The 23875-nt window shown below is 42.1% G+C and overlaps 1 protein-coding gene across 1 annotated transcript in view; it reads right to left on the bottom strand.

The window, feature by feature from the left end:
- LOC143808712 (cytochrome P450 2C5-like) overlaps positions 1 to 4960 on the bottom strand; it is a 29896-nt gene extending 24936 nt beyond the window's left edge. Inside the window, exons 1-2 of the mRNA XM_077291642.1 lie at positions 4768 to 4960; positions 3625 to 3787 (exon numbers count right to left, since the gene is read on the bottom strand). Coding sequence (XP_077147757.1) covers positions 3625 to 3787; positions 4768 to 4950 — 346 coding nt within the window. The 5' untranslated portion in view covers positions 4951 to 4960. The remainder of the gene's footprint in view (positions 1 to 3624; positions 3788 to 4767) is intronic.
- Between the last annotated feature and the right edge of the window lie 18915 nt (positions 4961 to 23875).

Raw genomic sequence — 23875 nt, 5'->3', positions numbered from 1 at the left:
ATTAGATAAGGCAAAATGTATTGAGAATTCTTAATTTGCCAAAAAATGTTGTATTTATACTGTGAGGTTACCAAGCGTGAGCAGTCTGCCAGGAGTGTGATGGTGTTTTTTGCCTTTACAGCTGTGACCAATGAAATGCCTGCCCACAACAGAAATGTCTCCTCCATATAGTCTTGAATGAACAAAAGTGAGAAGAGATGGACGTGACGACAGAGTGAGAGGAAATCGAGGTGACAGCAGAGAAAGACAAGAGTGATTTATCCAAGATAGTATGCATGAAATTTAATGGTTACTCTTTTCTGTGTGATAAAATGTTTTTACAATCAGATCTGTGTATACATTGTAGCGCCAGCATCACTTCATGCTGGCCCCTCTCCCCCTGCAGGGCACCGACTAACTCACTGCTGCGGCCTATATCCCGCTCTTCCTTCTCCTTTCTGGTCTGCCTCTGACAGGGGTACGCGCACAGATCTGAGGGCACTGTGCTTAGGGCATGCAATCTCCCTCTTTCTTAAAGGGGCCACGCACACCTTCCTAAAGTGTCCCCAGACAATAGCTGGGAAGCACTATTTAAGGCACCTCCACCATCATGGAGGTGCCTGTGCAACGTTGTTAGTCTGTTTCTTAAACTCGCTTGCTAGCTCTCAGATCCCAGTGCTCATATCCTAGTATACCTGTCCTGTCTATCAGCTGTGCCGACCAGCCTGTGTATCAGCTGTTTCAGCCTGCTTGTTTGTATACCAGTCATGCCCGCCTTCCTGTATGTCTATCAGCCATGCCCATCTGCCTGCCTGTCTATCAACCGTGCCCGCCTGCCTTCCTGTATATTAGCCATGCCCGCCTGCCTGCCTGTATATCGGCTATGCATGCCTGCCTGCCTTTATATCAGCCATTCTTGTCTGCCTGTCTATCAGCCATGCCCAACTGTACCTGCCTGCCAAGATACTAGTAGTACCCGCCAGTAGGGTTGAGCGAAACAGATCGGCAGTTTTCAAAAGTCGCCGACTTTTAGCAAAGTCGGGTTTCGTGAAACCTGACCCGATCAATATACATACCATCCGAGGATCTGTCAGGTCCCACGATGTAAATCCTTCTGAAGTGGTTAAAATATTTTACAGGCAGGAGCTGTGCTAATGCACTCGCTGCTGCCTATAAACCCCGGCGAATGAATGAAGGTAATGTAGGTCAATGACCTGTAGTTACCTTCATTCGCGGTGATGCGCCCTCTGCTGGATGTCCTCATGAACTGCAGCCTGGGAGCTTTCTAGGAAAGTTCCCATGCTCGAGGTCATTTGAGGACAACCAGCAGAGGGCGCATCACCGCGAATGAAGGTAACTACAGGTCATTGACCTACATTACCTTCATTCATTCGCCGGGGTTTACAGGCAGCAGCGAGTGCATTAGCACAGCTCCTGCCTGTAAAATATTTTAACCCCTTCAGAAGGATTTACATCGTGGGACCTGACAGATCCTCGGATGGTATGTATATTGTTGGTTTATTATTTTTAGAGCGAGGGTCTTCAGGTGGATTGAGAGAGCAATAAAATATTACAACAACCTGTGTGTTTATTTCATTAAAATACTTTTTAATAATGTGTGTGTGTTTTTTTAACCCTTTCATACAATTGGATTAATAATGGATAGCTGTCATAATTGACGCCTCTCCATTATTAATCTGGCTTAATGTCACCTTACAATAGCAAGGTGGCATTAACCCTTCATTACCCCATATCCCACCGCTACACGGGAGTGGGAAGAGAGTGGCCAAGTGCCAGAATAGGCGCATCTTCCAGATGTGCCTTTTCTGGGGTGGCTGGGGGCAGATGTTTTTAGCCACGGGGGGGCCAATAACCATGGACCCTCTCCTAGCTATTAATATCTGCCCTCTGTCACTGACTTTACCACTCTGGCGGAGAAAATTGCGCGGGAGCCCACGCCAATTTTTTCCGCGATTTAACCCTTAAATTTAATAGCTAGAGAGCCGAAATTTTGCACATACACACTACTAACATTAGTAGTGTGGAATATGCAAAAAAAAGGGGGATATGAGATGGTTTACTGTATGTAAACCATGTCTCATATCATGTTGGGTTTAGGCAGGAGAAATGAAAAGCCGGCAATTGAATTACCGGCTTTTCAACATTATCGCGCTGAAGCAAATATAAAAAAAGTATGCTTCCCCATTGACTTGCATTGGGTTTCGTGTTTTGGCCGATCCCCGACCCCGACTTTTCAATAAGATCGGCCGATTTCACTCGATCCGACTTTTGAGAAAGTCGGGTTTCGTGAAACCCGACTCGATCTCAAAAAATGAAAAGTCGCTCAACCCTACCCGCCAGTACTTGCCTGCCTGTGTGTCTGTCATGCCAGTCACTATACCAACCCTGGCAAAAAGTACTTGCCGAGTCTACCATTCCTGGCCGTTCCTGCCTCCTGTTCCTTGGGGTCAGCTGCCATTCACCCAAGGTCAGTCCTGGTGTAGTACTTGGTCTTGCCTCCCTCGTTCCTTCCTCGGATAGCAGTATCATCAGCCACCAAGCATCTGAGGTCAGACTTGGTGAGGTACCTGGTAACACCACTCTAGGCTCTCCTGGGATCATGGCACAGTAGTTCCACCACCCAATCTATTACATGCCCTTCTGAAGGTTATTTGACACACTACTGGTACAAGATGCAAATGTAACTCTAGTTACCATTCACATACAAGCCATGAGGCAGGTTGTCCAGGGGCTGAAGGGACATTGTTATATCATGTGAGAATTACCACCAATCAGTGGCAGCTAATAGGCCATTTTACTCTCACTTCCTTCAGAAGAAACTGGCATCTGCTGGAATTGAGAACTGCTTTGGCTCTCCCACCTCCTCCAAGTGTCAATTTCATCCTCAAGGGATATGAAAGTGGAGCGGCCCATCAGCAGCCACTGATTGTCTACAAATCCCACGTGAAACACCTTTAAAGCAATGACTGAAGTCAAAAATTCATTTTTTTTCACTAAAAAGTTGCTTACATTGTAACTAAATACTGTAGCAGATCATTTACCCATTATGTGGCCATGACAACCCTATAGAGACCACAGAATCCTGATCACAGGATGCAAATGGCTATAAAGAAGAAAGCCCTTCCTCTGATAACTCTCTAGATGTCACAGTTAGCAGTAGCATGTAGGGAGTTTAAATGGCGATTGGTGCTAACACTGATCATGGCCAATATAGCAGCTTGTTAGCTATAGTATACCGCTGAGACCTGATGCATTTTTGACCATCAGACAACGCAATTTTCTTATCTTTTGGGACAGCAAAAAATCAGATTTGTGGTCATTAGTGATGAGCGAAAATACTCGTTACTCAAGATTTCTCGAGCATGCTTTGAGTATTGATTGATTTACATCTATTAGCCAGCATAAGTACATGTGGGGGTTGCCTGGTTGCTAGGGAATCCCCACATGTACTTAAGCTGGCTAACAGATATAAATCATTCAGCTGCGGCAGGAAAAACTAAAACTCCGAGCACTAAAAAATACTCGGAGGACCCCTGAGCATGCTCGAGAAATCTCGAGTAACGAGTATATTCGCTCATCACTAGTGGTCATTAAAGGGTTTAGCACTGCACAAATAAATGTTACCGTAGCCTTTTGAAAAATCCATGAGAACAGGTACATTTGGTCTGTCAGTGAAGGCTTCTGCCTGGTTCACAAGAGCTTCTTTCACAACGTCATATCCGGACAATACAACTATCTCCTGGGTTCCAATCTTTATACTGTAGACTGGGCCATACGTTTTCGCAAGCTGCAAAACAGATGAAACAACAAGAGTATAAAGTCTCCCTCATGACAGTAAATGCAATGTGTTTCTCAATCCACCATTTACCTATGCTTTTCCTGTTCCCAACGGTGAGAGGTGTAAAACAAGACTGTACTTTATGGAGAATTGTCCATTGTATTACAAACAGAAGTGTCACCACTTCAGTACCAGTAAATGTAGCTACAAGTACATGCATACCAACAGTAATGTTTATTGAAGGACTGTCTATCAAAAACTGGAGCAATGGAGGGCGGAGTTTATTCAAAAGGGGTGTTTATGGCACTTTTGGAGACTTTCATGGATAAAATTGAGGCAAGGTAACAGCTACGCCATGATTTAGAGTTTTGTTGATTGTTACTATGCAAGTATTCAGAACAATAGTCATTTAAAGTTGATTGCCATGTTGTTAAACACCACACTCTGAATAATCACTCTGCTTTTCTACACTTAAAAATTAAGGATAGTTTAAAATTATTTTTTTTACTCTTCGGAGGTGTAACTTAAAGTCCTGGCCACCAATGCAAAGACCCAAACTATCTCATACTAGTTGTGACTCTAGAGTCTTGGTATGTGTTAAAAAGGCTTGCATTTGTATAATCTATGGAACCTCATCTGAAATGCTACCTTTCTAGTTTTCCTGGTCTGGGCTTGTTTCATTGACATGAGGTGTATCGAAGTTTGTCCTGTACAAATATGAGAAATACAGTTGTGCTCAAAAGTTTACATACCAAGAAAACCCAGAATTTTTTCTTTCTTGGCCTTTTTTCAGAGAATATGAATGATAACATCAATTTTTTTTCCACTCATGGTTAGTGGTTGGGTGAAGCCGTTTATTGTCAAACTTCTGTGTTTTCTCTTTTTGAATCATAATGACAACTCAACACATGCTGTGTATTTGGTGTAGATGTCTTCAGACTTGTCATGCATTTTAAAATCATGAACAGTCAATGATCTTTAGATCTTACCTCTTGAAATGTTAAGTAAGGTTTCTGAACATTCAGAATAGGGATATTTCCGATTATTGGCCATGGCTTTGGACCAGGAGGATAATTCGGGTGAACATGTTTCGTCGGTTTATACATAACAGTTGCCAAGAAAATACATGTTATGATTGACAAAAGAACTGTGACTGGATCAAGGGGCAACATATCCTCAGAAGAACCTGTGGTAGAGAAATAAAATTCTTAAAGGGAACCTGTCACCCCCAAAATCGACGAAGAGCTAAGCCCTCTGTAATGCTGTAGATAAGCCCCCCGATGTATCCTGAAAAATAAGAAAAAGAGGTTAGATTATACTCACCCAGGGGCGGTCCTGCTGTGGTCCAGTCCGATGGGTGTCGCGGTCCGGGGCCTCCCATCTTCTTACGATGACGTCCTCTTCTTGTCTTCACACTGCGGCTCTGGCGCAGACATAATTTGTCTGCCCTGTTGAGGGCAGAGCAAAGTACTGCAGGCATTGGCAAAGGTCAGAGAGCCCCGGCACCTGCACACTGCAGTACTTTGCTCTGTCCAATTCCCAGACTATAAACATCTGCCCCCAGCCATCAGCATTCCCTCTGCAGATTAAGAAAATAATGTGGGAGCCCATGCCATTTTTTGCAGAAAAATATTCTCTTAATAATTAACCCCTTTCCGACATCAGGCGTACATTTTGACCGATGTCAGACTCCCTCCCTTTGATGTGGGCTCCGGCAGAGAGCCCACATGTTTCCCGGTACATGTCAGCTGTCACTGCCAGCTTGCTATGAGCGCCAACCACTGGGCGGCAAGTGAGTAATTCTACTACATAGAGGCGATCTGATCATTGCCTCTATGTAGCAGAGCCCATCTAGTTGTGGCAGCTTCTAGTCTCCAATGGAGGCTATTGAAGCATTCCAATATTAAAGAAAAGTAATTAAAAATATAAAAAAAAATATAAAAGTTCAAATCACCTCTCTTTCGCCCCATTCAAAATAAAACAAACAAAAAAAACCTACACATATTTGGTATCACCGCATTCAGAATCACCCGATCTGTCAATGAAAAAAGGATAAATCTAATCGCTAAACGGCATAGCGAGCACAAAAGTAAAAACGCCAGAGTAATTTTTTTTGGTTGCCGCAATATTACATTAAAATGCAATAACGGTAGTTCAAAAGATTGTATCTGCCCCAAAATGGTATCAATAAAAACGTCAGCTCAGCTCCCAAAAAATAACCTGTAACTCAACCCTAGATCATGAAAAATGGAGACTCTACGGGTATTGGAAAATGGCACAATTTTTTTTTTTTTTTGGCAAAGTTTGGAATTTTTTTCACCACTTAGGTAAAAAAGAACCTTGACATGCTTGGTGTCTATGAACTCGTAATGACCTGAAGAATCAAAATGGCAGGTCATTTTTAGCATTTAGTGAACCTAGTAAAAAAGCCAAACAAAAGAGGAGTGTGGGATTGCACTTTTTTGCAATTTTACCGCACTTGGAATTTTTTTCCCGTTTTCTAGTACACAACATGGTAAAGCCAATGGTGTCATTCAAAATTACAGCTCGTCCCACAAAAAAACAAGCCCTCACATGGCCATTTTGACCACAAAAAAGCAAAAAGTTATGGCTCTGGGAAGAAGGGGACAAAAAATGAAAATGCAAAACCAAAAATACCTCTGGGCATGGGCTAAATACATGTATAGTAAGCTGCAAATGCACTGTGCTAATTGTAAATGTCACTGACATCTGTAGAACCATCTATTTTATGTGTACTGTATATACTGTATGCAATCCATCTATTCTATATCTGTCACACAGCGTTTGTGTTGAGTATGCGTTTGTTTTTCCATCCAATTGACTCCAATGACTTTCAGCTATAATCGGTGAATATTTGGCGATTAAAACAGCGACTATTGCAAATTTGACGATCGTGATCTGAACTTAATATTGAAATATTAGCTCATCTCTATTTATGAGAGAATCTTTCCAACTATCAAAGCGCATGGTACATTGGGTATGGGACATGAAATCAGAGGGACCATGGCAAAAGGACGAAAAAGGAGGAACTTCCCAAATTTAAAGAATAGCTCAGTGTTTGTAAAGGCAAGAAACATCACAAATTACCTCTTAATAATAATCCTCAAGAATGGAGAGATTTCTAATTTTATAATTTTTTTGCTTGTGGACTAGGTTACTGGCCACTCCTGCAGTCTATTTGAGGTGGTCACTATATTTGGTTAGAAGTGCAGCAAATGACAGCTATGGTTGATTTCATATTGCATCTGTCCTGAATATCTAGGCTCTGCTTCCTTTACTGTCAGGACTCTGAACATTTTTTACCTTTTGTGCATTACTGCCCTTTTCCAAGATGGCGTCTTTGGTCTCATGTGCACTGTGTCTTCCTGCTATAAAACTCCACCCCAGCCTTCAGTCTATGCTGTAGTATTCTGCCTTGCATCCAGCTCTTGACCTCTGATTACTCCCTGGTTATAAAGCTGCTTCTGTGAACCTGTATGGTGATCCTGCTACTCTGCTCTGAGTTCCTGCTGCATACACAAGTTTCCAGTAATCCTCCTTCATCTGCTGCTCGTGTTTACTTCCATCTGCATTTGCTGGACATGTAAGCTGTTGCTGCTCTGCTTAAACCTGAGACTATTAACCAGGCCTCCCTGGTTGAGCTAAGATATGATTTGAATTGCCTTATAAGCATATCTATCTGTGTTTTGGACTAAGACAAGGATTTAATCGTGTCAAGTATCCTCAAGAATAACTGTGCTTCATAGACTTTCTGCTTGCTTGCATTTTCCTCTGAAGTTTCCTATAGACTGCTAAGCTGCCTGTAATATTTGCACCAAGTGTTGTTGGACTTGAGTTTCTCTCTGCACCTGTTTGAATCACCGTGTGATAATATAGACTTTACCACTTATAAAACTGTGTCCTGTAGTTGTCTTGTTCCACGCAAAGAGTCTCCTGAGTTATCCCCTATAATTATTACAGGATACTCTAGCCTTAAAAAAAAAGGAGACTGCTGGAACAATGACTGCCGAAGGCAGATTAGAGCAGGTGCTTTCCATAATTAGATCACTACAGAAAGATGTGGAAGGTGTGCAAAAGAAGTTTGGAAGCTTTGAACACAATCAACAAGTGTTTGGACAAACTTTGCAGGACTTAAGCAACCGCATGGCAGCCCAGGAAAACAAACTTGCTGGCATAGAGTCCCAGTATGGATGGGCTTTTCAGGACATAAGCACGCAAATAGTTGCACAAGTGACTTTACCCTCTGGGCAATCACTGTTATGATCTGGTGGCCTAAGAGCAGCATGAGACTTACTCTGGAGAAGGTGGTACCTGTACTGACCGCAGACCCTGAACTTAACACCGCAACTAGAAGTAGCCGTGGAATGTACCTAGCGCTCCCTAGACATCTCGACACAGCCGGAGGACTAATTACCCCTAGAGATAGAAAAAGGAAAACTATCTTGCCTCAGAGAAAATCCCCAAAAGGTAGGCAGCCCCCCACAAATATTGACTGTGAGAGGAGAGGGAAAAAACATACACAGACGGAAATGAAAATTTAGCAAAGGATGCCACTTCTAGCTAAATAGAAAGGAAAGGACAGAGTACTATGCGGTCAGTATTAAAACGCTAGAAAATATCCACCACAGAAAATACAAAATCTCCACAGCTAACTAAAGATATGGAGGGTATATCTGCATCTCCAGAGATTCCAGCTTGGCTAAACAAATCCTTATACAGACCAAGCTGGACAAGACAAAAACATGGAAAAGAACTGAACAATAAGGCCACAGTATGTGGACAGCAAAAATCAAGGCCAGACCTTATCTTTGTTGACATGAACTGCAAAGCAGAAGAGACCAGGCATGGATGTGAATCCTCCAGGAACAATGGACAACTGGCACTGACTAAAGGGTGAAGCAAGATTAAATAGCCCAGTTAAAATTGCAAAAAGTGAACACACCTGATAACTGCTGTGATTCAGAGACAGCAGCGCTACCACTTACAACCACCGGAGGGAGCCCAAGAGCAGAATTCACAACAGTAACCCCCCTTTGAGGAGGGGTCACCGAACCCTCACCAGAGCCCCCAGGCTGATCCGGATGAGCCAAATGAAAGGCACGAACCAAATCATCAGCATGAACATCGGAGGCAACTACCCAATAATTATCCTCCTGGCCATAACCCTTCCACTTGACAAGATACTGAAGCTTCCGCCTCGAAAAACAAGAATCCAAAATCTTCTCAACCACGTACTCCAACTCCCCATCAATCAACACCGGGGCAGGAGGATCAACAGAGAGAACAACGGGCACCACATATTTCCGTAACAAAGATCTATGAAAAACATTATGAATAGAAAAAGAGGCTGGAAGGGCCAAACGAAAAGACACTGGATTGATAATCTCAGAAATCCTATAAGGGCCAATAAACCGAGGCTTAAACTTAGGGGAGCAAACCTACATAGGGCCATGACGGGAAGATAACCAGACCAAATCCCCAACCCGAAGCTGGGAACCAACACACCGACGACGGTTAGCAAAACGTTGAGCCCCCTCCTGAGACAACACCAAATTGTCAGCATGAGCCCAAATTTGCTGCAACCTGTCAACCACAGAGTCCACCCCAGGACAATCAGAAGGCTCAACCTGCCCCGAAGAAAAACGAGGATGAAAACCAGAGTTACAAAAGAAGGGTGAAAAAAAATGTAGCAGAATTAGCCCGATTATTAAGGGCAAACTCGGCCAATGGCAAGAAAGCCACCCAATCATCCTGATCAGCAGACACAAAGCATCTCAAATAAGTTTCCAAAGTCTGATTAGTTCGCTCGGTTTGGCCATTTGTCTGAGGATGAAATGCGGAAGAAAAAGACAAATCAATGCACAGCTTAGTACAAAAGGCACGCCAAAACCTAGAGACAAACTGGGAACCTCTGTCGGACACAATATTCTCCGGAATACCATGCAAACGAACCACATGCTGAAAAAACAAAGGAACCAAATCAGAAGAGGAAGGCAACTTAGGCAAAGGTACCAAATGAACCATCTTAGAAAACCAGTCACAAACCACCCAGATAACTGACATCCTCTGGGAAACCGGAAGATCCAAAATAAAATCCATAGAAATATGCGTCCAAGGCCTCTCAGGGACCGGCAAAGGCAAAAGCAACCCACTAGCGCGGGAACAGCAAGGCTTGGCCCGAGCACAAGTCCCACAGGACTGCACAAAAGAATGCACATCCCATGACAAAGAAGGCCACCAAAAGGACCTACCAACCAAATCTCTGGTACCAAAAATCCCAGGATGACCAGCTAACACAGAACAATGAACCTCCGAAATCACTTTACTAGTCCATCTGTCGGGAACAAACAATTTCCCCACTGGACAGTGGTCAGGTTTATCAGCCTGAAATTCCTGAAGAACCCGTCGTAAATCAGGGGAGATGGCAGAAAGAATCACCCCTTCCTTCAGAATACCGACCGGCTCAAGAACCAGCCTTAATATTCTTAGAACCCGGAAGATACGAGACCACGAAATCAAAACGAGAGAAAAACAAAGACCATCGAGCCTGTCTAGGATTCAGCCGCTTGGCAGACTTGAGGTAAATCAGATTTTTATGATCTGTCAAGACCACAATACGGTGCTTAGCTCCCTCAAGCCAATGTCGCCATTCCTCGAACGCCCACTTCATAGCCAACAATTCCCGATTGCCGACATCATAATTACGTTCAGCAGGTGAAAATTTTCGGGAAAAGAAGGCACATGGCCTCATCATGGAACCATCAGAATTCCTCTGAGACAAAACGGCCCCTGCCCCATTCTCAGAAGCGTCAACCTCAACCTGAAATGGAAGAGAAACATCTGGCTGACGCAACACCGGGGCCAAAGTAAATTGGCGTCTAAGCTCCTGAAAGGCAGAGACAGCCGCAGAGGACCAATTCATAACATCAGCACCCTTTTTCGTCAAATCGGTCAGGGGTTTAACCACACTGGAGAAGTTAGCAATGAAACGGCAATAAAAATTAGCAAAGCCCAAACATTTCTGAAGACTCTTCACGGACGTGGGCTGAATCCAGTCATGAATGGCCTGAACCTTAACCGGATCCATCTCTATAGATGAGGGAGAAAAAATAAAGCCCAAAAACGAAACCTTCTGCACCCCAAAGAGACACTTAGACCCCTTCACAAATAAAGCATTATCACGTAGGATCTGAAACACCATCCTGACCTGTTTTACATGAGACTCCCAATCATCGGAAAAAATCAAAATATCATCCAAATATACAATCATGAATTTATCAAGATAATTCCGGAAGATATCATGCATGAAAGACTGAAAAACAGATGGAGCATTTGAGAGCCCGAAAGGCATCACAAGGTATTCAAGATGGCCCTCGGGCGTATTAAACGCAGTTTTCCATTCGTCACCCGGCTTAATACGAATAAGATTATATGCCCCTCGAAGGTCAATCTTAGTAAACCAACTAGCCCCCTTAATCCTAGCAAACAAATCAGAAAGCAAAGGCAAAGGGTATTGAAATTTGACCGTAATCTTATTCAAGAGGCGATAATCAATACAGGGTCTCAAGGAACCATCCTTCTTGGCAACAAAAAAAAATCCTGCTCCCAATGGTGAAGAAGATGGCCGAATATGGCCTTTCTCCAAAGATTCCTTAATATAACTCCGCATGGAGGTATGTTCAGGTACAGACATATTTAAAAGTCGACCCTTAGGAAACTTACAACCTGGAATCAAGTCAATAGCACAATCACAGTCCCTATGTGGTGGAAGGGAACTGGACTTGGGCTCATTGAACACATCCTGAAAATCAGACAAGAACTCTGGAATTTCAGAAGAGGGGGGTGAGGAGATTGACATTAAAGGAACGTCACCATGAACTCCCTGACAACCCCAACTAGTCACAGACATAAATTTCCAATCCAACGCCGGATTATGTACCTGCAACCATGGAAAACCCAGCACAATAGCATCATGCAAATTATGCAACACCAGAAAGCGACAATCCTCCTGATGGGCTGGCGCCATGCACATGGTCACCTGTGTCCAAAACTGGGGTTTATTGTTAGCCAAAGGTGTAGCATCAATGCCCCTTAAAGGAATAGGGTTCTCCAAAGACAGCAAGGGAAAACCACAACGTCTGGCAAAATCCAAGTCCATTAAGTTCAAAGCGGCGCCAGAATCTACAAACGCCATGACAGAAAATAACGACAATGAGCAAATCAATGTCACAGATAACAGAAATTTAGGTTGTACGGTACCAATGGTAACTGAACTAGCGATCCTCTTAGTACGCTTAGGGCAGACCGAGATGACATGAGAAGCATCACCACAGTAAAAACACAACCCATTCTGACATCTGAATCCCCGTTGTTCCCCTCCAGACAGAGTCCTATCACACTGCATAGGCTCAGGTGTCTGCTCTGAGGACAACGCCACAGCGCGCACAGCTCTGCGCTCATGCAGGCGCCGATCAATCTGAATGGCCAGAGACATAGAATCGCTCAGACCAATAGGTGTGGGGAACCCCACCATAACATCTTTAACAGATTCAGAAAGACCTTTTCTGAAAATTGCCGCCAAAGCATCCTCATTCCATTTAGTCAGCACAGACCACTTTCTAAATTTCTGATAATACGATTCTGCCGCTTCTTGACCCTGAAACAGGGCCAACAAGGTCTTCTCAGCATGATCCACAGAATTTTGTTCATCATACAATAACCCTAGAGCCTGAAAGAAAGCTTCTACATTAAGCAAGGCAGGATTCCCAGATTCCAGGGAAAATGCTCAATCCTGAGGATCGCCACGCAGCAGTGAGATTACAATTTTTACCTGCTGTATGGGATCACCAGAAGAACGAGGTTTCAGAGCAAAAAACAGTTTACAGTTATTTTTGAAAAATAAAAATTTAGACCTGTCCCCAAAAAATAAATCAGGAGTATTAATCCTAGGCTCTAAAACCGGAGTCTGAACAATATAATCGGAAATACCCTGTACCCTAGGAGCCAGCTGATCCACACGAGAAGCCAATGCCTGAACATCCATGCCAACACACCGCTCCTCAGTCACCCAGAGGTAAAGAGGGAGGAAAAGACAAAACAGACTACAGAAAAAAAAATGGCTCAGCACTTTTCCTCCCTTCTTCTGAGATGCATTTAACTCATTGTTGGCCAGTTGTACTGTTATGACCCGGTGACCCTGGAGCCGCATGTGACTATCTCTGGAGTTAGTGGTACCTGTACTGACCGCAATCCTAATACTGACACCGCAACTAGAAGTAGCTGTGGGATGTACCTGACATGGCCTAGACACCTCGACACAGCCGGAGGACTAAATACCCCTAAAGATGGAAATGGGAAATCCTATCTTGCCTCAGAGCAGATTCCCAAAGGATAGGCAGCCCCACACAAATATTGACTGTGAGTCTAAGAGAAAATACGTACACAGGCAGAAAAGACAGAGTTAAGCAAAAGAGGCACTACTAGCTAAAATAGAAAAGGATAGGACAGAGTACTAAGCGGTCAGTATTAAAACTCTAGAAAAATCCACAGCAGAATATACTATCTACTACATCTTACTAAAGACATAGGATGCATATCTGCATCTCCAAAGAATCCAGCAAGACAGAAAAATCCAAATTAAAGTCTAAGCTGGACAAAAACACAATAGATTGCACTGCACATAAAAGCACACTGCATGCGTGCTACAGAGAACAAAACAGACACTTATCTTAGATGAGATCACAGCAGGGCAAGTGGAGCCAGAAAGAGATGCAATCCCTCCAAGATACAATGGACAACTGGCAGGGATTGATGGATCCTAAAAACCTAAATACCTAATAGAACTGCAATAAGCAGAAACACCTGCCCAGATTACAATCCAGAGACCACTGCATTACCACTAGCAACCACCGGAGGGAGCCCAAGAGCAGAATTCACAACAGTAGGTGCCACATGAGGAATCTTGTAATGGGCACATACCTCGCAAGAGAGAACATAGTCCTTGGTATCCTTCAGGCAAGTTGGCCACCAGAAGAATCGGCTCAGGAACTCTTGTGTCTTCTGTACCCCCCTGTAACCAGCCAACTTGGAGTCATGTACCAACTTGAGGATCTGCAGATGAACGACCTCAGGGACGTAGATACGTCGATCTCTGAACCACATGCCACCCTTAAAGAAAAGATTAATATGCACAGGTGGGTTGGCCAGAAATACATCACCGTCATAGGCCTCCCTGCACTCCTTCCACAAGTCCTGATCATTGATAACTCCGATGAAATTGGCAGCAAATAGAATGGTCTTGGACGGGGCTCCAGGTAAGGAGTCCGCAGCATGGATTTGGGATAAAGCATCAGCCTTCCCATTACGAGAACCTGGACGGTACGAGATAACAAAGTTAAATTGATTTAAAAATGAGTTCCAACGAGCCTGACGAGGAGAAAGACATCTAGCAGATCTAAGGAACTCTAAATTGTGATGGTCATTTAGCACTATGATCTGTTGTGCAGCTCCTTGCAGACGATGCCTCCATTCTTTGAAAGCCGCAATAATAGCCAGCAATTCCTTGTCTCCCACGTCGTAATTCTTCTCTGCTGAGGTTAGTCTACAGGAAAAGAAAGCACAAGGATGTATCAGACCCTTCTCTCTAGTTCTTTGGGAGAGAATAGCCCCCAAAGCATTATCAGAAGCGTCCACCTCCACAATGAATGAAAGTGTTGGATCTGGGTGTATCAACAGTGGTGCTGATTTGAAACAGATCTTAAGCCGATCAAAAGCTTCTTGAGCCTGTGATGACCACTTAAAGGGCTTTTCCTTCTTTGTCAAGGAAGTAATGGGACGGACAATATCTAAAAAATTTTGAATAAAGCGTCTGTAGAAATTTGCAAAATTGTAAAGTAAGGTTTCTGAACATCCAAGTTGAGAATATTTCCAATTATAGGCCATGGCTTTGGACCAGGAGGATAATTTGGGTGAACACGTTCCTTCTGTTTATACATAACAGTTGCCAAGAAAATGCATGTTACAACAGACAAGAGAACTGTGACTGGATCGAGGGGCAACATGTCCTCAGAAGAACCTGTGGTGGAGACATAAGAGTGCTTCATTGCAGTGTAATGTAGCTAATGACATGCATCTTCCTAACCATTGATGATCACAGGATTTGGTAGGATTGCAGATTCAGAAATCTTTCATTCCACCACATTCTACAGAGTTGATCACTTAACATGAGCGGGTCAACCTAACTTTAAATACTGTAAATACTTTCTAGCTATTCCATGCTTACAACATGTTTTTAGAAAGATTAGTGATCATTTCAAGTTTTTCAGTAAATGGAATCCATTTGAAAAGCAACTACTCATGTTTAACATTTTGGCAGACCAAATGAAATCTTTCATTCATCCACACTTTACACAATTGGTGTCTTAGAGGGGAACTCCGGGGAGATAAAACATTACTTTTACTGCCCCTGCCCTAAAACTATAATTATGAGATACCCAGAGCAGTTAAATTATCTTTATAACACTTGTAGTTCAGTGTGACAGGAGCTGCTCCTCACTGATCTCCCCCACTGTAGGGGCAATACCTCACACTCCAGTGTGTAGCTCCCTGCTGTGAGGAATAGCCAATCTGGAAAGAGGGTGGTGTGGCCGTACCCCCTGTTTTCTGCAGAGAAACAGCTATTATCAGAAGACTGGCTGATAGTAACAGCAGGGAACTGCACCCTGATGTAATGTCCCAAAAAAGGATGAGCAATGAAGAGCAGCTCTTGTCACAATGAATTAAAAGAGTTATAAAGATAATGCACTAGGCATCTCATCTTTTTAGTGTATGAGGGCAGTTACTGTACATTTTTTCTATATTCCCAGAGTACCCTTTTAACATGAGTTAATGTTGGATACTATAATTACTTTCTAGTTATTCAATGCTCACTTTTTTTTTAGAAAATTTTGGAATAATTTAAGTTTTTCAGCAAATGAAACCCATTCGATAAACAACTACTCATGATTGATATTTTGGCAGACCAAAGGATTTCCAATGCCAACTGTTATGAGTGTGATACTGTCTCCTAGAAGAACTGACTCTTGAATCCACAAGATGTAAGATGTGTAATGTATGCAACTTACTTACATCAAGAACATAAGTTACCTCCTAGTTATTAAAGTGTGAAATGATAACATTGTGATTGAAGCCTTGTTTACATTGGACAATTAGGCGTTACTAAAAAAAAGTTATTCTGAAGTTGTCCATAAAGAGTATCTGGCATCTCATTTATTATTTTATAAATCAATAATATACATGAAAGATAAGAAACTTTATAATATATCTTATAAAAATTCTGCTTCCTTCTCCACCAGGACTGTTTGTTCATTAGTTAAATAAAAATTAAAACTAAAATTACACTTTAGGGTTCTCTTATTAATTTCTATTTCCATTTGTCTCGGCATATACGGTACATTGAAGAACTCCCCTGACATTTGTGGTAAATCTGCAGAAACAATATCATAAAATGTATATATATATTTTTTTTTTTCTACCATTGAGGACTTTCACTTAGAACCACTTAGTAGCACTTCAAATGGACAGACATGGAACTGATCCAGGACCTGGTTTGAGACATATCCCTCCTCTTAAAATCAATGTGGTCTTTCTCTCAGTGGCCATGCTTGTTTGGCTCTTCCATAACTCCCAAAGCAATTAAAGTGACCCTGGTTGTCTCCAAAAGAGTTTTGCATTAAATGCTAAAAATAAAGTTAAAATATCTAAGTTCTTCCTTTCTGGAAAGGTTCTTCCAATTTCATGTTTGCTCTTTATTTAAGTAAAATGACTTCCCTGTGTTAGACTAGAGCTAAAGACGGGAGGGAGTGTCTCAGACTACGGAAACACCGTGCATTGGGTAAGGGACATGAAATCAGAGGGGCCATGGCAGAAGGATGAAAAAAGGACAGCAGATATTTTAAAAAAGGTTGTCTCAACTTCTCAAATAGGTAAAATTGCAAAGAGCTTGTAAAAATAAGCAACTATACAATATACTTACTTTTAAAAAATATTTTTAGTTTGCAGTGAACTGTTCATTGACAAGGTTACTGCAGTCTAAAGAGGTAACAGTTGTGGAGATGCAGCGGTCAGTGGATGCACTCATCTGCTGGTCTGGCTGTCTTTAGAAAGACCATATGGTCACATGCCAGAGCTCAACCCACTGAACACCCGTACTCATTCCCTGTGGGCAGAATACTACTCAGACAACAGGTTGAGGGTAATACATTGCTGTAATACCTTATTGGATCACTAATATTCAATAACATATAGAACACTCCCAGTAAGTACAGAAGATGGTGCAACTGACAGAGTCTCACCCTTCCACTGGCTTGCTGGGGTTTAGAACCTCAGTGACTTCTGGGCATCCTGGGCCAACTGCCCCAACCAGTAGCACCCCAATTTTGGCTGGCACCCACAGAGAGGAGGTAGCGACAAGCTTAGGAAGCTGACCGAGTACAGTGAGAGTTTTGGCAAGGTGACCTGATTGCCCTATCCTGGGTTCTCCAAACTTCTTTGTGGGTTCTGTGAGGGGCAGTGGTCACTTGGGGTGATGTCCTGTAGAATCTCTCTGAAAATAAAGGCAGATTCCTTTTCTATTCCACAACTACCTTTCAGGTCATTTTCCCACAGGATTGGGAAAGGTGGGGGAGATGTAAACCCTTACTGTTCAATTGTTCAATTAACCTGCATTTTTGTCCTCAAAGGTGTGTGGACTATTAAAGTGCAGGTAGCTTATGCAATATGTAATCAGCAGGCATTCCACAAATTAACAAGCAACAAGAGTCAATGTACAAGCTCATATGAAAGAATGGTGCATGTCCCTGGACCTAACAAACAAAGGAATAATACCTTTGGTATAATTAAGAATAATTCACCCTTACCCCAGTAGCCAGATGGATGCTATGTGGTCTCAGCCAGTATACTAGCTAAGGAGCACAAACTTACAAACCCTTGCTACAGAGCTTGCACATGTAGTTCTTTAGCTAACTGGATCGCTGTACTCAGCCATTTTTGTGTCCCCTGCTTTCCTCTGATGTTGCAGAAGCAAAGCTAACTTGGGAAAGTGCACAGTTTGGACCAATGGTGCAACCATGCTTCTGGTCTAAACTGTCAATCATCAGAAGCGGACCTTCCCTGCAGCAAGCAGGAGGCAGAGGAGCAGTGCGCTCCTAGATATGGAATAATCAGACAACATCAGTAACTTCCCAGTCAGAATCAAATACGACATTTTCAGGGATGCTTTAATGAAGAACATGCTCAGTCGTCTCTGCTTATATTCTCCCATAAATAGGAAAATGCATTTACAATGTAGCTAAATGCAAGAATAACATAAACAGAGAATATTACATACTTTAGATTACATTAGATACTCTGTCATAGTTACTTTGTAAATTTTTTAAAGAAATTATACTTTTTTATATTATATTAATTTATAATTATTTTTTAAAACAATTTAAAGTCATTTTTAAATGTTATTGAAACCAGTTGAAAGACTAAATTGCTTACCAGGCAATACAGAGTATACAGCTGGATGCCTGTTGTCTCTTCAGTTCCTCTGTAATATATCATCACGGAGCCTTATATATAGCAGCAAACACTGAGAAAATATTTAAACCCTGAACTGACGTCACCTGGTGCAGCATTCTAACTCGAGAAGATCTAGAGATATTGCAAAACTTTTCCTTTCAATATTTCCTCCAGTAATAACATTTAATATCTCCCCATCGTTAATTAATTTCTTGTAGACGAGCCGTAATACAATGGTGAAAACAGTGATATTCAGACATATTGCTTTGAAAGTTATAGTTCTAGAGGTTTTTTTTCTATGTGTGGAGTTTACATATAGATATTGTCCACAAATAAGTTGCATTTAAATAGACATTGCCTTACTTATATTGCACTGATCGTAAATTACCGTTATCAGTGACCCTGCTGTCTGAAATCTCCTTTTCCTACTTGGTGCAACTTCAGGACATCTTCCTCTACCACCAGTTAAGATGAATTGAACTTTTGCTTTTAACCTGAGAAAATGCTTGTTTTATACTACACAGCTGCAATCACAATTCTGTTGATTGTGAATATAAAGCAAGTTTAGAAAAAAATAGTCAGCAAGTTTGCAAAATAAAAAAAACATCCTTACATAAAATAACAAGGAGGGCTAGAGCCTGAATATGCTAAAAGATATCCTCTTGATTTCATTCCAGAGGTTTTCAATGGGGTTCAGGTCTGGAGATTTGGCTGCCCATGACAGGGATTTGATGTGGTGGTCTCTTAATTTTTGCCAGAGCTGTTATATCCTGCCTGGCCGCTGAGTTTAGCATGACAATGGTCGTCATTATAGGGTGTCAACCTTTGTGGCCAAGCAGAACATACATTTATAGGGCTAATGTGAGTCGGAAGGATTTTTTGGTTGCGATTTATCTTTATAATCCTGATCTTTATTATACAGTGGGTTCGAAAAGTATTCAGACCCCTTTAAATTTTTCACTCTTTGTTTCTTTTCAGCCATTTGGTAAATTCAAAAAAGTTCATTTTTTTCTGATTAATGTACACTCTGCACCCCATCTTGACTGAAACAAAGATAGAAATGTAGTAATTTTTGCAAATGTATTAAAAAAGAAAAACAGAAATATCACATGGTCATAAGTCTTCAGACCCTTTGCTCAGTATTGAGTAGAAGCACCTTTTGAGCTAGTACAGCCATGAGTTTTCTTGGGAATGATGCGACAAATTTTTCACACCTGGATTTGGGGATCCTCTGCCATTCTTCCTTGCAGATCCTCTCCAGTTCCATCAGGTTGGATGGTGAACGTTGGTGGACAGGCATTTTCAGGTCTCTCCAGAGATACTCAATTAGGTTTAGGTCAGGGCTCTGGCTGGGCCAGTCAAGAATAGTCACAGAGTTGTTCTGAAGCCAATCCTTTGTTATTTTAGCTGTGTGCTTAGGGTCATTGACTTATTACAAGGTCAACCTTCAGCCAAGTCTGAGGTCCAGACCACTCTGGAAGAGGTTTTCATCCAGGATATCTATGTACTTGGCCATATTCATATTTCCTTCAATGGCAACCAGTCGTCCTGTCCCTGCAGCTGGAAAATGTCCCCATAGCATGATGCTGCCATCACCATGTTTCACTGTTGGGATTGTATTGGGCAGGTTATGAGCAATGCCTGGTTTTCTCCACACATACCTCTTAGAATTGTCACCAAAAAGGTCTATCTTCATCTTATCAGGCCAGATAGTCTTATATCTCATAGTCTGGGAGTCCTTCATGTGTTTTTTTTAGCAAACTCTATGCGGGCTATCATAAGTCTTGAACTGAGGAGAGGCTTCCGTCAGGCCACTCTGCCATAAACGTCCAACTGGTGGAGGGCTGCAGTGATAGTTGACTTTGTGGAACTTTCTCCCATCTCCTAACTGCATCTCTGGAGCTCAGCCACAGTGATCTTGGGGTTCTTCTTTACCTCTCTCACCAAGGATCTTCTCCCATGATTGCTCAGTTTGGCTGTACGGCCTGGTCTAGGAAGACTTCTGGTGTTCCAAACTTCTTTCATTTAAGGATTATGGAGGCCACTGTGCTCTTAGGAACCTTGAGTACTGCATACATTCTGTTATAACTTTGGCCAGATCTGTGCCTTGCCACAATTCTGTCCCTGAGCTCCTTGACCAGTTCCTTTGACCTCATGATTCTCATTTGGTCTGACATGCACTGTGAGCTGTGAGGTCTTATGTAGACAGGTGTGTGCCTTTCCAAATCAAGTCCTATCAGTTTAATTAAACACAGCTGGACTCCAATGAAAGAATAGAACCATCTCAAGGAGGATCACATGGAAATGGACAGCATGTGACTTAAATATGAGTGTCTGAGCAAAGTGTCTGAATACTTATGAACATGCAATATTTCAGTTTTTCTTTTTTAATAAGTTTTTAACAATTACTACATTTCTGTTTTTTTCAGTCAAAATTGGGTGCAGAGTGTACATTAATGAGAAAAAATGAACTTTTTTGAATTTACCAAATGGCTGCAATGAAACAAAGAGTGAAAAATTTAAAGGGGTCTGAATATTTTCCGTACCCACTGAACTTAAATTTTTGTGCAGTCATTTAACCCCTTATATTGCCAGACGCATCTAACTATGGTGGCTTTTTTGGGCTCAATTTTCTAAATATATGTCTTGGTTCTTATGAATATATTTGTTGTGTGTATTTTAATTGAAGTTTAATAAACATTAATCATTTAATTTGTGGCTGTTTAGTTTCCAGTAGCCTTGATAGACTTGTCAATCAGATTTATTTTTATATCTTGTGTAGTGTTGAGCATTCCGATGCTGCAAGTATCGGGTATCGGCCGATACTTGCTGTATCGGAATTCCGATACCGGGATTCCAATACTCTTGTGGTATCGGGTATCGGGTATCGGAACAACATTAATGTTAAAATGTGTAAAATAGAGAATTAAAATAAAAAATATCGCTATACTCACCTGTCCGACGCAGCCGGGACCTCAGCGCAGGAACCGGCAGCGTTGTTTGTTTAAAATTCCCGCTTTTACATGGTTACGCGAAGTCCCGGCTTGTGATTGGTCAGGGCGGCCATGTTGCCGGGCCGCGGACCAATCACAGCAAGCCGTGACGAAAATACGTCACGGCTTGCTGTGATTGGTCCACGTCCCGGCAACATGGCCGCCATTAACCAATCACAAGCCGTGACGTCACGGGAGGCTGGAAACGCGCTCATTTTAAAAAGGGCGCGTGTCCAGCCTCCCGTGACGTCACGGCTTGTGATTGGTTGCGTCGCGGTCAACCAATCACAAGCCGGGAGGCTGGACACGCGCCCATTTCAAAATGAGCGCGTCCAGCCTCCCGGCTTGTGATTGGTTGATCGCGGCGCAACCAATCACAAGCCGTGACGTCACGGGAGGCTGGACACGCGCCCATTTCAAAATGAGCGCGTCCAGCCTCCCGGCTTGTGATTGGTTGATCGCGGCGCAACCAATCACAAGCCGTGACGTCACGGGAGGCTGGACACGCGCCCATTTTAAAATGAGCGCGTGTCCAGCCTCCCGTGACGTCCCGGCTTGTGATTGGTCAGGGCGGCCATATTGCCGGGACGCGGACCAATCACAGCAAGCCGTGACGTAATTTCGTCACGGCTTGCTGTGATTGGTCCGCGTCCCGGCAACATGGCCGACCTGACCAATCACAAGCCGGGAATTCACGTAACCAAGTAATAGCGCGATTTTTAAACAAACAACGCTGCCGGTTCCCTCGCTGAAGTCCCGGCTGCGTCGGACAGGTGAGTATAGCGATATTTTTTATTTTAATTCTTTCTTTTACACATTTATATGGTTCCCAGGGCCTGAAGGAGAGTTTCCTCTCCTTCAGACCCTGGGAACCATCAGGAATACCGTCCGATACATGAGTCCCATTGACTTGTATTGGTATCGGGTATCGGTATCGGATTGGATTCCGATACTGTGACGGTATCGGCCGATACTTTCCGATACCGATACTTTCAAGTATCGGACGGTATCGCTCAACACTAATCTTGTGTCTGTAAACTTACATGCCCAAATAAGCCAAATAATAGGAAACTTCTTTTAAAAGTGCAACTTATCCATTAGGATTGTTAATGGAGAGGGTATTTAATAGTAATAATTCCAAATTTATTAAATAAATGAATAAACAATTAGATGCATGAAATAGATATGAAATACCTAAAACGCAAATCTTTCAAAAAGCGAAATTCACATTTGATCCCTTTTAAATATTTAGGTTTTTAGAATATATTTTTTATTTTTTTATTTGTTGTATTTCGGATTGTTAGAATTCTACATTTTAACTTTAAAAACATGGATTAATAGATGATTAGAACCTTTCAATAGGATTTCTATTTTTGTGCTTATTTGCTCGTGGTCTATTTTATTAGATCATATACAGAGAAAAGCCTGAGCGTTGTGCATCTGAGTGACCTACAATAAATGTTTGCTATTGCTATAAGCAAGCAATGATTTGCTCCCGATCTGTGCTCCGTTATCACTAAATGTACTAAACAAAGAAAAGTTTCAAATTTTGCAACAATTCCCTTGCTATATTTTGTGCAATGCACGGTCAAAATAGTGATATCATGAATAACTAATGTGGTTGTTATGGCTTTAAACTCGCTTACACTCCACGTTTCAAGAACTCAGTTTAACTCTTATATCAGTTTAGAAAAGAAACTCGGCTCACCTTTCCCTATCAGGTTGACAGAACATTCATCTGTGTACAAGAACTCGAGTCACCTACATCTACCTTTGTATTCTGGAATTTGTAGTATGTACATGTATGTGGAAATTCATGGAAGGGCTGTATTCACCCTGAAATATTTGGGTGATGTGGCAATTGATTGAAAATTGAGGGTTTTTTATTTCACATGATTTCATATTTACCTGGGAGAAAACAACATTGTGTGCTTGGTTATGAGATGAAGGTAAAGTATAAGATCACGCCTGTTGATTACAGCTGTATACATGAGACCGTAGTCTGGAATCACCCATCGTGTCACAGTTATAAAAAATATTATCTGTGATTTATTCAGCTTTTTTAGATAAGTGCAAATTTATCTAATTTATTCCCTCAGCGTATCCAGTTCAAATTACTAATACTGACCTACAAAGTCATCCATAACCTGTCTTCTCCATATATCTCTGAACTAATCTCCCAATATCTTCCCTCAAGTAATCTGCAGACCTCCCAAGACCTCCTTCTCTCCTCCACACTTACCAGTTTCTCACCTAATCACCTCCAATACTTCTTTTTAGGAAATTAATGAATTTGGCACATTTTTACATTTTACCCAAGTCACCTAGCACATCAGCAACTATGCTACAAATTTCAGAAGACTGAATCAGCAAGAGAAGGGTCACGTGACCTTGGACATGATCATATTGGCTTACCCAAAATGAATTGTAACTATCACATCACACTGTATTGCACAGACAATCAGGAAGAACAGTTATAGCCAGTATAAAAGCAGAGGCAGGGAATGCAGGAACTTTTTAG

Source organism: Ranitomeya variabilis, chromosome 2 (genome assembly GCF_051348905.1).
Source record: "Ranitomeya variabilis isolate aRanVar5 chromosome 2, aRanVar5.hap1, whole genome shotgun sequence".
Taxonomy (NCBI): domain Eukaryota; kingdom Metazoa; phylum Chordata; class Amphibia; order Anura; family Dendrobatidae; genus Ranitomeya; species Ranitomeya variabilis.
The sequence above is the reverse complement of the archived record's forward strand: the minus strand, read 5'-3'. Positions and strand labels throughout refer to the sequence as shown.